This window comes from Salvelinus namaycush, chromosome 28 (assembly GCF_016432855.1).
Source record: "Salvelinus namaycush isolate Seneca chromosome 28, SaNama_1.0, whole genome shotgun sequence".
In the NCBI taxonomy this organism is placed as follows: domain Eukaryota; kingdom Metazoa; phylum Chordata; class Actinopteri; order Salmoniformes; family Salmonidae; genus Salvelinus; species Salvelinus namaycush.
Genome location: NC_052334.1, coordinates 2,605,683 through 2,620,723, shown reverse-complemented (window position 1 = coordinate 2,620,723; position 15,041 = coordinate 2,605,683). Strand labels below are relative to the sequence as shown.

Sequence of the window (15,041 nt, the reverse complement as noted above, 5' to 3'; positions counted from 1 at the left end):
AAATGTGTTATATTCTCCTACATTAATTTCCCAGATCCACAAACTTCAAAGTGTTTCCTTTCAAATGGGATCAAGAATATGCATATCCTTGCTTCAGGTCCTGAGCTACAGGCAGTTAGATTCAGGTATGTCATTTTAGTAGAAATTTGGGAAAAAAAGGTCAGATCCTTAAGTTACTGCACAGAACAAAACGTACAATATCTGCAAAGCCTGTTTTAACTTCAGACCTTATATCCCAAAACCCCATTATTTTCCCCCTTCATTTCTCCCACAGCAATGGTCAACGAACCAGAGGTAGAAAATGCTGACTCATTTCCGTGTTTTAGGCTCTACAAGCTGGCGAGCTCTATAGGATAGAATATAATATGTAAAGAGCTGATGGTCTCATCATGGACTGTAGGGGGACCTCTAACTTTAATAATGTGAATGTCTCTACAGTCTGGACCACTAATTAGCATGATGTATTCAGATCATCAGTCCCTCCCACTTCACGGACATGTTGAATATGGTGGAACCTGCCGTGGTCTACTGATTGGCATCTATTCATCTATGTGACACTCCTCTTGTTTTATATACATTGATACCAGACTCTTTCCAGCACTCTCACATATAACGTGATCAAACATGTTCACATTTCTCTCCACTGTTACTGTCTCACTGCTCTGTGCTGCAGGTACAGTTTCATAATGTTTCATTTATTTAACCAGGAAAGTTAAGAACAACATTCTTATTTACAATGAAGGACTTCTCTAGTTATAGATATTGATGTTTCCAAGCATATGTTCACTTCACCTGAGTCTTGATGTATTCAGGTCTAACTGAACCTAACTCTATTGATTTCATTCTCACTGTATCCTTACAGGTCTTGTTGAGGGGAGTGAAGTCACTCAGACACCCACCATACTCTGGGAACTGAAAGACAGGGATGCTCAGATGAACTGCAGTCACACTAAGGATGTAAGACACATTCAGATGTACTGGTACAGACAGCTTCCAGGAGAGGGAATGAAGCAGGTAGCCTTCACTACTCCCAGTTCCAAACCTGAGTATTCAGGGGAATTCAGTGAAGACAAATTCTCAGCCAACAAGACTGTAGTTGAGAGGGGATCTTTCAAGGTGAAGAAGTTGGAGGCAGGAGACAGCGGCATGTACTTCTGTGCTGTGAGTCAACACAGTGATACAGACAACAAGTACAGCTGCACAAAAACCCCAGTATTTCAATAGGATGTAATATAATATGTAAAGAGATGGTCTCATCACATACTGTAGGGGGACCTCTAACTCTAGTTCTTCTAATGTCTGATGGTCTCATCACATACTGTAGGGGGACCTCTAACTCTAGTTCCTCTAATGTCTGATGGTCTCATCACATACTGTAGGGGGACCTCTAACTCTAGTTCTACTAATGTCTGATGGTCTCATCACATACTGTAGGGGGACCTCTAACTCTAGTTCTACTAATGTCTGATGATCTCATCACATACTGTACCTCTAACTCTAGTTCTTCTAATGTCTGATGGTTTCATTGTCATGATCATGTAATCAGTCATGTTCACAGTGAGGTCCTATGAGCAAGCTTTACAGTACAGGCTTCCTGACACTCCCTCTAACACTGTCACTATCCACCACCCAGAAGGAAACATGATACTACTACAGCCAATCTCCTTTCACCTCAGAGCTTCATCCAGGAGACACTCATATCACATCCTCATCATCATCGTCTTCCTCAGCATTTTCATCATCTTCATCATCGTCATAATCTTTTTCTTCATCATGATGTTCAGAGTTCTGATTCACCTGGCGGCTCTACCACTTTGGGTGACAGGTATTAAATCACTTACGATGAGAAGCCTAACGAGACTACGAATGTCATCAAACTGAATAAAATATATTTTCTCTCGCTCCTTCTCTCTCACCTTCTCTCCCTCTCTCCTCTCTTCTCTCTCCTTCTCTCTCACCTTCTCCCCTCTCCCCTCTCTCTCTCTCTCTGTCACATTCTCTCCCTCTCTCCTCTCTTCTCTCTCTCCCTCTCTCTCTCTCTCTCTCTGTCCACAGGACAGTCGTTTAGTAGCATGGTTCATCAGAGTCCTGTGGCACTAACAGAAGGACCTGGAGGAAACGTTCAACTCACCTGCAGCCATACTATCCCTAACTACTACGTGATACTATGGTACAAACAGTCAGCAGGAGACACTGCTATGAAACTCATTGGTTATGCAAATACCAAGTTAATAACCATGGAGAAATCATTTGTAAAGCACTTCAATGTGAGTGGAGACGGTGGGAAAGAGGCGTATCTTCATCTAGTGAGTCTGAGAGGACCTGAACACAGTGCAGTTTATTACTGTGCAGCCAGCCAGCACAGTGATGTAGACTTCCTCCTGTCCTCTACAAAAACCCTGTCTGATGGTAATATTACACCACGGCTCAGAACACCTGCATCTGAGCTTTGACTTTGACTCAGTGCCAATGAATAAACACAGATGGATGATGGCATAAGCAAGGTGATATCTGTCCTAGTACAGTATACCAGTATCTACAGTTTAGTGTCATCACTCATTAACATACATTATGCAATGTTACAATGTCATATTCCATTACTCTCCCCCTGAATAGATGTGATTCACATGACTACTCTCTATCTCTCTCTCTCCCTCTCTCCCTCTCTCCCCTCTTTCGCTCTCTCCCTTCTCGCTCTCCCTTCTCTCTCTCCCTTACTGTTCTGACCTGAAGTCAGTGCAGTGTATTACTGTTCTGACCTGAAGTCAGTGCAGTGTATTACTGTTCTGACCTGAAGTCAGTGCAGTGTATTACTGTTCTGACCTGAAGTCAGTGCAGTGTATTACTGTTCTGACCTGAAGTCAGTCCAGTGTATTACTGTTCTGACCTGAAGTCAGTGCAGTGTATTACTGTTCTGGCCTGAAGTCAGTGCAGTGTATTACTGTTCTGACCTGAAGTCAGTGCAGTGTATTACTGTTCTGACCTGAAGTCAGTGCAGTGTATTACTGTTCTGACCTGAAGTCAGTGCAGTGTATTACTGTTCTGACCTGAAGTCAGTGCAGTGTATTACTGTTCTGACCTGAAGTCAGTGCAGTGTATTACTGTTCTGACCTGAAGTCAGTGCAGTGTATTACTGTTCTGACCTGAAGTCAGTGCAGTGTATTACTGTTCTGACCTGAAGTCAGTGCAGTGTATTACTGTTCTGACCTGAAGTCAGTGCAGTGTATTACTGTTCTGACCTGAAGTCAGTGCAGTGTATTACTGTTCTGACCTGAAGTCAGTGCAGTGTTTTACTGTTCTGACCTGAAGTCAGTGCAGTGTATTACTGTTCTGACCTGAAGTCAGTGCAGTGTATTACTGTTCTGACCTGAAGTCAGTGCAGTGTATTACTGTTCTGACCTGAAGTCAACACAGTGATGTAGATACCCTTCTCTCTTCTACAAACCCCCCTTCTGGTCCTTTACTCCATAACTGCAGTGTACATCAACACCCAGCACACCTGCTATCCACCGCTGTAGATGTCTGAGCACATGGAGGAAGTTGATATCAAACCTCTAGACCAAATAATGTGGTTGATGTTGTCTTGAAGAAACGGTTCAGGTATTTCTTCAAATTACATCCTATTTCTAGTGTGATGACTGCAGAATCTATAACACAGATCAAATCTAAAGACTAAAAGAGACTTTCAATGATGTAGATACCGGTATGTTCCACAATACACCTTTAAGTTGAACAGGAGACCTGTAGGTGAACAAGGGATCTGCTTGAATATCAACACAAGTTCTGACGTCAAAGTGATGTCATTTCCTTCCCCTCCGGCAGCTCAGTTCAGCTCCCCTTCTCTATTGCCTTATTCTCCCCTCCCCCCTATGGGCTCTGGTCTAAAGTAGTGCACTAGAAAGGGAATAGGGAGCCATTTGGAATGCTGACATACATTTGACACTCCCACTAGATGACATCACATCTCTGACTATCTGAAAACCCTTTCTCCTTGTCCATGTGACTCTTCTCTCCAGAACCATCAACATGATCAAGCTTCTCATACATGTAGCAACTCTACCACTATGGGTGACAGGTACTAAATCCCTCATGAAAGATAGATTTACTACTGAAATATATTGCTGTCAATATGCTGAGTAATACTGTATATTTCATATTGTCTGTTTTCATCCACAGGGCTTTTACCAACAGACAAAGTTCACCAGACTCCTACTGCAATACTAAAAGGACCTGAAGATAAAGTTAATCTCACCTGCAGCCACACTGATACAAGTTACTACATGATACTGTGGTACCAACAGTCAGCCCAAAACACTGCTCTGAAACTCATTGGGTATGTGAGTAACACCAGTCCAACGGTGGAAGATTCCTTTAAAGGGCGTTTTAATGTCAGTGGAGATGCTGCAGCTAATAAAATGGCGTATCTACATATTCCCAAAGTGACAGAAGCTGAAGACAGTGCAGTGTATTTCTGTGCTGCTAGTGATGCACAGTGTTTCACTATACCCTCTCTCCTCTACAAAAACCCTCTCTGATCCTCTCATATAATACTGACTACAGCTCTATACACCTGCACCTGTCTTCAACCACTTCAACAACACTTTGCTATGAACCATTTGATATCAAACAGATGGTAATGATACTGTTAGAAGTGGCTAGTTTAGATGGTTTAGGTGCACTTCCTCAGTTCTCCACCAGGAGGGAGTGTTTCTCAACACACATTTAGAAGATGCTGTATTGTGGCACTCTATGGTCCTGGACCAGGGCCGGTGGTATGGGAGGGCCCTAGGGGGCCTGGACCAGGGCTGGTGGTATGGGAGGGCCCTAGGGGGCCTGGACCAGGGCCGGTGGTATGGGAGGGCCCTAGGGGGCCTGGACCAGGGCCGGTGGTATGGGAGGGCCCTAGGGGGCCTGGACCAGGGCTGGTGGTATGGGAGGGCACTAGGGGGCCTGGTCCAAGGTTGGTGGTATGGGAGGGCCCTAGGGGGCCTGTACCAGGGCCGGTGGTATGGGAGGGCCCTAGGGGGCGTGGGCCAGGGCCGGTGCTATTGGAGGGCCCTAGAGGGCCCTGGTATATATATATACTCACCCTATATATACACATTTATAAATAACTAGCCTACTAACATTTACAAACGTGTTAGTAATGATTCATAAACGGTTTGTAAATGCCTTGTAAATGGATAATTATGGACGCTTAAATAATGTGTTACCACAGCAAAGACATCTCATTAGTTCCTCTGTCTGGGGCAAACGTTCACCTTCCAACAGGACAACAACCCTAAGCACACACAACTCGCCACTATAACTGTTCCTCTGGAGATACAACTCACCACTATAACTGATCCTCTGGAGATACAACTCACTACTATAACTGTTCCTCTGTCTGGAGATACAACTCACCACTATAACTGTTCCTCTGGAGATACAACTCACCACTATAACTGTTCCTCTAGAGATACAACTCACCACTATAACTGTTCTTCTGGAGATACAACTCACCACTATAACTGTTCCTCTGGAGATACAACTCACCACTATAACTGTTCCTCTGTCTGGAGATACAACTCACCACTATAACTGTTCCTCTGGAGATACAACTCACCACTATAACTGTTCCTCTGTCTGGAGATACAACTCACCACTATAACTGTTCCTCTGGAGATACAACTCACCACTATAACTTTTCCTCTGGAGATACAACTCACCACTATAACTGTTCCTCTGGAGATACAACTCACTACTATAACTGCTCCTCTGTCTGGAGATACAACTCACCACTATAACTGTTCCTCTGGAGATACAACTCACTACTATAACTGTTCCTTCGGAGATGCAACTCACCACTATAACTGTTCCTCTGGAGATACAACTCACCACTATAACTGTTCCTCTGGAGATACAACTCACCACTATAACTGTTCCCCTGTCTGGAGATACAACTCACCACTATAACTGTTCCTCTGGAGATACATCTCACCACTATAACTGTTCCTCTGGAGATACAACTCACCACTATAACTGTTCCTCTGGAGATACAACTCACCACTATAACTGTTCCTCTAGAGATACAACTCACCACTATAACTGTTTCTCTGGAGATACAACTCACCACTATAACTGTTCCTCTGTCTGGAAATACAACTCACCACTATAACTGTTCCTCTGTCTGGAGATACAACTCACCACTATAACTGTTCCTCTGGAGATACAACTCATCACTATAACTGTTCCTCTGGAGATACAACTCACCACTATAACTGTTCACCTGGAGATACAACTCACCACTATAACTGTTCCTCTGTCTGGAGATACCACTCACCACTATAACTGTTCCTCTGGAGATACAACTCACCACTATAACTGTTCCTCTGTCTGGAAATACAACTCACCAGTATAACTGTTCGTCTGTCTGGAGATACAACTCACCACTAACTGTTCGTCTGTTTGGAGATACAACTCACCACTATAACTGTTCCTCTGTCTGGAGATACAACTCACCACTATAACTGTTCCTCTGGAGATACAACTCACCACTATAACTGTTCCTCTGTCTGGAGATACAACTCACCACTATAACTGTTCCTCTGGAGATACAACTCACCACTATAACTGTTCCTCTGGAGATACAACTCACCACTATAACTGTTCCTCTGTCTGGAGATACAACTCACCACTATAACTGTTCCTCTGAAGATACAACTCACCACTATAACTGTTCCTCTGAAGGTACAACTCACCACTATAACTGTTCCACTGGAGATACAACTCACCACTATAACTGTTCCTCTGTCTGGAGATACAACTCACCACTATAACTGTTCCTCTGTCTGGAGATACAACTCACCACTATAACTGTTCCTCTGTCTGGAGATACAACTCACCACTATAACTGTTCCTCTGGAGATACAACTCACCACTATAACTGTTCCTCTGAAGATACAACTCACCACTATAACTGTTCCTCTGGAGATACAATTCACCACTATAACTGTTCCTCTGGAGATACAACTCACCACTATAACTGTTCCTCTGTCTGGAGATACAACTCACCACTATAACGGTTCCTCTGAAGATACAACTCACCACTATAACTGTTCCTCTGGAGATACAACTCACCACTATAACTGTTCCTCTAGAGATACAACTCACCACTATAACTGTTCTTCTGGAGATACAACTCACCACTATAACTGTTCCTCTGGAGATACAACTCACCACTATAACTGTTCCTCTGTCTGGAGATACAACTCACCACTATAACTGTTCCTCTGGAGATACAACTCACCACTATAACTGTTCCTCTGTCTGGAGATACAACTCACCACTATAACTGTTCCTCTGGAGATACAACTCACCACTATAACTTTTCCTCTGGAGATACAACTCACCACTATAACTGTTCCTCTGGAGATACAACTCACTACTATAACTGCTCCTCTGTCTGGAGATACAACTCACCACTATAACTGTTCCTCTGGAGATACAACTCACTACTATAACTGTTCCTTCGGAGATGCAACTCACCACTATAACTGTTCCTCTGGAGATACAACTCACCACTATAACTGTTCCTCTGGAGATACAACTCACCACTATAACTGTTCCCCTGTCTGGAGATACAACTCACCACTATAACTGTTCCTCTGGAGATACATCTCACCACTATAACTGTTCCTCTGGAGATACAACTCACCACTTTAACTGTTCCTCTGGAGATACAACTCACCACTATAACTGTTCCTCTAGAGATACAACTCATCACTATAACTGTTTCTCTGGAGATACAACTCACCACTATAACTGTTCCTCTGGCTGGAAATACAACTCACCACTATAACTGTTCCTCTGTCTGGAGATACAACTCACCACTATAACTGTTCCTCTGGAGATACAACTCATCACTATAACTGTTCCTCTGGAGATACAACTCACCACTATAACTGTTCACCTGGAGATACAACTCACCACTATAACTGTTCCTCTGTCTGGAGATACCACTCACCACTATAACTGTTCGTCTGGAGATACAACTCATCAGTATAACTGTTCGTCTGTCTGGAGATACAACTCACCAGTATAACTGTTCGTCTGTCTGGAGATACAACTCACCACTATAACTGTTCGTCTGTCTGGAGATGCAACTCACCAGTATAACTGTTCCTCTGTCTGGAGATACAACTCACCACTATAACTGTTCCTCTGGAGATACAACTCATCACTATAACTGTTCCTCTGGAGATACAACTCACCACTATAACTGTTCCTCTGGAGATACAACTCACCACTATAACTGTTCCTCTGTCTGGAGATACAACTCACCACTATAACTGTTCCTCTGGAGATACAACTCATCACTATAACTGTTCCTCTGGAGATACAACTCACCACTATAACTGTTCACCTGGAGATACAACTCACCACTATAACTGTTCCTCTGTCTGGAGATACCACTCACCACTATAACTGTTCCTCTGGAGATACAACTCACCACTATAACTGTTCCTCTGGAGATACAACTCACCACTATAACTGTTCCTCTGTCTGGAGATACAACTCACCACTATAACTGTTCCTCTGGAGATACAACTCACCACTATAACTGTTCCTCTGGAGATACAACTCACCACTATAACTGTTCCTCTGTCTGGAGATACAACTCACCACTATAACTGTTCCTCTGAAGATACAACTCACCACTATAACTGTTCCTCTGAAGGTACAACTCACCACTATAACTGTTCCTCTGGAGATACAACTCACCACTATAACTGTTCCTCTGTCTGGAGATACAACTCACCACTATAACTGTTCCTCTGTCTGGAGATACAACTCACCACTATAACTGTTCCTCTGTCTGGAGATACAACTCACCACTATAACTGTTCCTCTGGAGATACAACTCACCACTATAACTGTTCCTCTGAAGATACAACTCACCACTATAACTGTTCCTCTGGAGATACAACTCACCATTATAACTGTTCCTCTGGAGATACAACTCACCACTATAACTGTTCCTCTGTCTGGAGATACAACTCACCACTATAACGGTTCCTCTGAAGATACAACTCACCACTATAACTGTTCCTCTGGAGATACAACTCACCACTATAACTGTTCCTCTAGAGATACAACTCACCACTATAACTGTTCTTCTGGAGATACAACTCACCACTATAACTGTTCCTCTGGAGATACAACTCACCACTATAACTGTTCCTCTGTCTGGAGATACAACTCACCACTATAACTGTTCCTCTGGAGATACAACTCACCACTATAACTGTTCCTCTGGAGATACAACTCACCACTATAACTGTTCCTCTGTCTGGAGATACAACTCACCACTATAACTGTTCCTCTGAAGATACAACTCACCACTATAACTGTTCCTCTGAAGATACAACTCACCACTATAACTGTTCCTCTGTCTGGAGATACAACTCACCACTATACCTTTTCCTCTGGAGATACAACTCACCACTATAACTGTTCCTCTGTCTGGAGATACAACTCACCATTATAACTGTTCCTCTGGAGATACAACTCACCACTATAACTGTTCCTCTGGAGATACAACTCACCACTTTAACTGTTCCTCTGTCTGGAGATACAACTCACCACTATAACTGTTCCTCTGGAGATACAACTCACCACTATAACTGTTCCTCTGTCTGGAGATACAACTCACCACTATAGCTGTTCCTCTGGAGATACAACTCACCATTATAACTGTTCCTCTGGAGATACAACTCACCACTATAACTGTTCCCCTGGAGATACAACTCACCACTATAACTGTTCCTCTGTCTGGAGATACAACTCACCACTATAACTGTTCCTCTGTCTGGAGATACAATTCACCACTATAACTGTTCCTCTGGAGATACAACTCACCACTCTAACTGTTCCTCTGGAGATACAACTCACCACTCTAACTGTTCCTCTGTCTGGAGATACAACTCACCACTATAACTGTTCCTCTGGAGATACAACTCACCACTATAACTGTTCCTCTGTCTGGAGATACAACTCACCACTATAACTGTTCCTCTGGAGATACAACTCACCATTATAACTGTTCCTCTGTCTGGAGATATAACTCACCACTATAACTGTTCCTCTGGAGATACAACTCACCACTATAACTGTTCCTCTGTCTGGAGATACAACTCACCACTATAACTGTTCCTCTGTCTGGAGATACAACTCACCACTATAACTGTTCCCCTGGAGATACAACTCACCACTATAACTGTTCCTCTGGAGATACAACTCACCACTATAACTGTTCCTCTGGAGATACAACTCACCACTATAACTGTTCCTCTGTTTGGAGATACAACTCACCACTATAACGGTTCCTCTGAAGATACAACTCACCACTATAACTGTTCCTCTGGAGATGCAACTCACCACTATAACTGTTCCTCTGTTTGGAGATACAACTCACCACTATAACGGTTCCTCTGAAGATACAACTCACCACTATAACTGTTCCTCTGGAGATACAACTCACCCCTATAACTGTTCCTCTGAAGATACAACTCACCAGTATAACTGTTCCTCTGGAGATAAAACTCACCACTATAACTGTTCCTCTGTCTGGAGATACAACTCACCACTATAACTGTTCCTCTGGAGATACAACTCACCACTATAACTGTTCCTCTGTCTGGAGATACAACTCACCACTATAACTGTTCCTCTGTCTGGAGATACAACTCACCACTATAACTGTTCCTCTGAAGATACAACTCACCACTATAACTGTTCCTCTGAAGATACAACTCACCACTATAACTGTTCCTCTGTCTGGAGATACAACTCACCACTATACCTTTTCCTCTGGAGATACAACTCACCACTATAACTGTTCCTCTGTCTGGAGATACAACTCACCACTATAACTGTTCCTCTGGAGATACAACTCACCACTCTAACTGTTCCTCTGGAGATACAACTCACCACTCTAACTGTTCCTCTGTCTGGAGATACAACTCACCACTATAACTGTTCCTCTGGAGATACAACTCACCACTATAACTGTTCCTCTGTCTGGAGATACAACTCACCACTATAACTGTTCCTCTGGAGATACAACTCACCACTATAACTGTTCCTCTGGAGATACAACTCACCACTATAACTGTTCCTCTGTCTGGAGATACAACTCACCACTATAACTGTTCCTCTGTCTGGAGATACAACTCACCACTATAACTGTTCCTCTGGAGATACAACTCACCACTATAACTGTTCCTCTGGAGATACAACTCACCACTTTAACTGTTCCTCTGTCTGGAGATACAACTCACCACTATAACTGTTCCTCTGGAGATACAACTCACCACTATAACTGTTCCTCTGTCTGGAGATACAACTCACCACTATAACTGTTCCTCTGGAGATACAACTCACCATTATAACTGTTCCTCTGTCTGGAGATACAACTCACCACTATAACTGTTCCTCTGGAGATACAACTCACCACTATAACTGTTCCTCTGTCTGGAGATACAACTCACCACTATAACTGTTCCCCTGTCTGGAGATACAACTCACCACTATAACTGTTCCTCTGTCTGGAGATACAACTCACCCCTATAACTGTTCCTCTGTCTGGAGATATACAGTAATTGTCCAAAAGTGCTTGAAATAACATATTTTTCAAAAAATATAGACCTAAAATTGACAAGATATAATCCTCCCAAATCCACTCATTCCTATATTTTACAGTGTTAAATAACACTAATATGTGAGAACAATATTTTTTGTGAACAGTTATACCCAACTCACGCCCTGACCATACTAAAACAAAGACATAACAAAAGAACTAAGGTCAGAACGTGACAGTACCCACCCCCCCCCCAAAAGTGCGGACTCCGGCCGCAAAACCTGAACCTATAGGGGAGGGTCTGGGTGGGTGTCTGTCCGCGGTGGCAGCTCTGGCGCTGGACGTGGACCCCACTCCACCATAGTCTTTCTCCGCCTCTTAAACCGCCTCCGTGGCCTCTTTAGCGCGGCGACCCTCGCCGCCGACCTCGGACTGGGGACCCTAGCCACGGGTCCCGAATGGACGGGAGATTCCGGCATCTCCGGAGTGAAGGGCGATTCCGGCAGCGCCGGTGTGACGGGCGATTCTGGCAGCTCCTGGTTGACGGACGGCTCTGGCAGCTCCTGGCTGACGGACGGCTCTGGCAGCTCCTGGCTGACGGACGGCTCTGGCAGCTCCTGGCTGACGGGAGGCTCTGGCAGCTCCTGGCTGACGGGAGGCTCTGGCAGCTCCTGGCTGACGGGCGGCTCTGGCAGCTCCTGGTTGACGGACGGCTCTGGCAGCTCCTGGCTGACGGGCGGCTCTGGCAGCTCCTGGCTGACGGGCGGCTCTGGCAGCTCCTGGCTGACGGGCGGCTCTGGCAGCTCCTGGCTGACGGGCGGCTCTGGCAGCGCTGGGCATGAGGAAGACTCTGGCAGCACTGAACAGGCGGGAGCACCTGTAGGGAGGACACGGAGAGACAGCCTGGTGCGGGGGGCTGCCACCGGAGGGCTGGTGCGTGGAGGCGGCAATGGATAGACCGGACCGTGGAGGCGCACTGCAGGTATCGAGCACCGAGCCTGCCCAACCCTGGCTGAATGCTCCCCGTAGCCAGGCCAGTGTGGCAAGGTGGAATAGCCCGCACTGGGCTGTGCTGGCGAACCGGGGACACCATGCGTAGGGCATGTACCCCGGCCCGAGGAGACGCACTGGAAACCAGATTCGCTGAGCCGGCTTCATGGCACCTGGCTCGATGCCCACTCTAGACCGGCCGATACGAGGCGCTGCTATGTACCGCACCGGGCTATGCCTGCGCACCGGGGACACCGTGCGCCTCACGGCATAACACGGTGCCTGCCCGGTCCCTCTCTCTCCACGGTAAGCACGGGGAGTTGGCTCAGGTCTCCTACCTGACTTAGCCACACCCCCCATGTTCCCCCCCCCAATACATTTTTGGGGCTGCCTCTCGGGCTTCCAACCGCGCTGCCGTGCTGCCTCCTCATACCACCGCCGCTCAGCTTTCGCTGCCTCCAGCTCTGCTTTGGGGTGGCGATATTCTCCAGCCTGAGCCCAGGGTCCTTCTCCGTTCAAAATCTCCTCCCATGTCCAAGAGTCCTGAGATTTTGTCCGCTGCTGCTGCTGCTGCTGCTGCTGCTGCTGCTGCTGCCCGTTACCACGCTGCTTGGTCCTTTGGTGGTGGGTGATTCTGTAACGTTCGTCGTTGGGAGAAAGAGAGGAGGACCAAGGTGCAGCGTGGTAAGTATTCATTATCTCTTTTAATGAAAACGAATACTTGAACAAAAACAACAAAACACGAGAACGAAACTAAACAGTCCTGAACGGTGAAAATACAAAACACAGAACAGAAAATAATCACCCACCAAACACAGGTGGAAAAAAGGCTACCTAAGTATGATTCTCAATCAGAGAATCATACTCAACTAACGACACCTGCCTCTGATTGAGAACCATACCAGGCCAAACGCAAAACACAACATAGAAAAACGAACATAGACAACCCACCCAACTCACGCCCTGACCATACTAAAACAAAGACATAACAAAAGAACTAAGGTCAGAACGTGACAACCGGAAGGATTTCTGCCTGATGGAACGCCAATAACTCAGATACACATTAAAACATGACATGACCCATGGCATCAATATAACCTCACTCAGAGATGGAAAAAATTTATATAACATTCAAAATGGGTGAATCTTTCCTTTAATCATCAATCAACTACCTCCAGATATCAGTGCATCAGATCTCCCTCTCTGCTCTACTAAACCCTGCTTCCTGTCCCACATAGACTCCTCCTGCAGGGTTCATCTCAGGTCTCTGATGTTTTAGATGTTCTCATAAGGAGGCAGCATCCCTCTATTAGATCACTGAGATGAGTTGATGAGAAGCCACCTCTAATTCATGAGGAGGGGTTTGTCTGTCTCATTCTGTCTCCTTAACAGTGAGTCAACATGATCACAATTCTTATCTCCATCACCATGGGTTACACAGCCTGGGCTGCAGGTATTCACATCACTGATTTCATCAACTACTAATATCCTCATTTGATTAGTTTTCATGTTTCAAGTGAATATGTTTCTTTATATGTTGTTTCACCTCTCTCTCTCTTCTCTCTCTCCTTCTCTTTGTCTCTCTCTCCAGGTTCTTCTCTCAGTAACCAGGTTCACCAGAGACCTGAAGACCTGTACAAGAACCAGGGAGAGTCGGCTAAGATGGAGTGTTCACATAGTATATCAACCTATAATGTCATCCTCTGGTACAAGAAATCCAACTACAGAGAATTAATGCTATTAGGATACATGGTAGGGACATCTGGATTTCCTGAGGCTGGATTTGATATAGAAGGAGATGCTAATGCAGGTGGTACCAGCACCTTAACCATCAATCAACTAACTCCAAATAGCAGTGCTGTGTATTACTGTGCTGCTAGTTTACACAGTGCATCAGATCTCCCTCTCTGCTCTACAAAAACCTCCTCCCTGGTGTACTGTAGACTAATCACACCTGTATTAACATCACACTGTATCTGACTCTGATTCCATGCCAAAACACTCACCAGCTGGTCTAACAGAAAGGGGAGGATCCCTCTGATATACAGGAGACCATGATACAGTATGGTATGATATCATGTCTTTCCTGTAGGGGGAGTTACAGCTCAACAAACCCATGTGGACTCACCAGACACAGTACCACAGTAAACTATGGTGTGTAGTAAGGAGTCTGAGAGCTGAAGATCCATGTCCTTTTGAATGTTCCTCTTGACTCAGTGTTAAACTAAGAATCTTTCACTATTGGATATTTTTCACCTACGAACGTGAATCTCTTGATTATTCTTGATCACAGGTTAGATACCGTCTAAAATAATCTATAATTCCATATATTTCCTGAATGACTACAGTAGTTATAACAAACAGGTCTCTCTCTCCTCTTCTGTAACAGGTGAACTCCTCTGTTCCAGCGTTCTTCAGTCTCCATCTTCAG

General features: G+C 44.9%; 1 gene segment (V, D, J or C); it reads left to right on the top strand.

The window, feature by feature from the left end:
- The first annotated feature begins 624 nt into the window (after nt 1-624).
- Nucleotides 625-15,003, top strand: LOC120022984. The segment is given in 5 exon segments: nt 625-673; nt 863-1,190; nt 12,025-12,131; nt 14,202-14,316; nt 15,000-15,003. Coding segments are annotated over 5 exon segments (603 nt in total).
- The last annotated feature ends 38 nt before the right edge of the window (nt 15,004-15,041 follow it).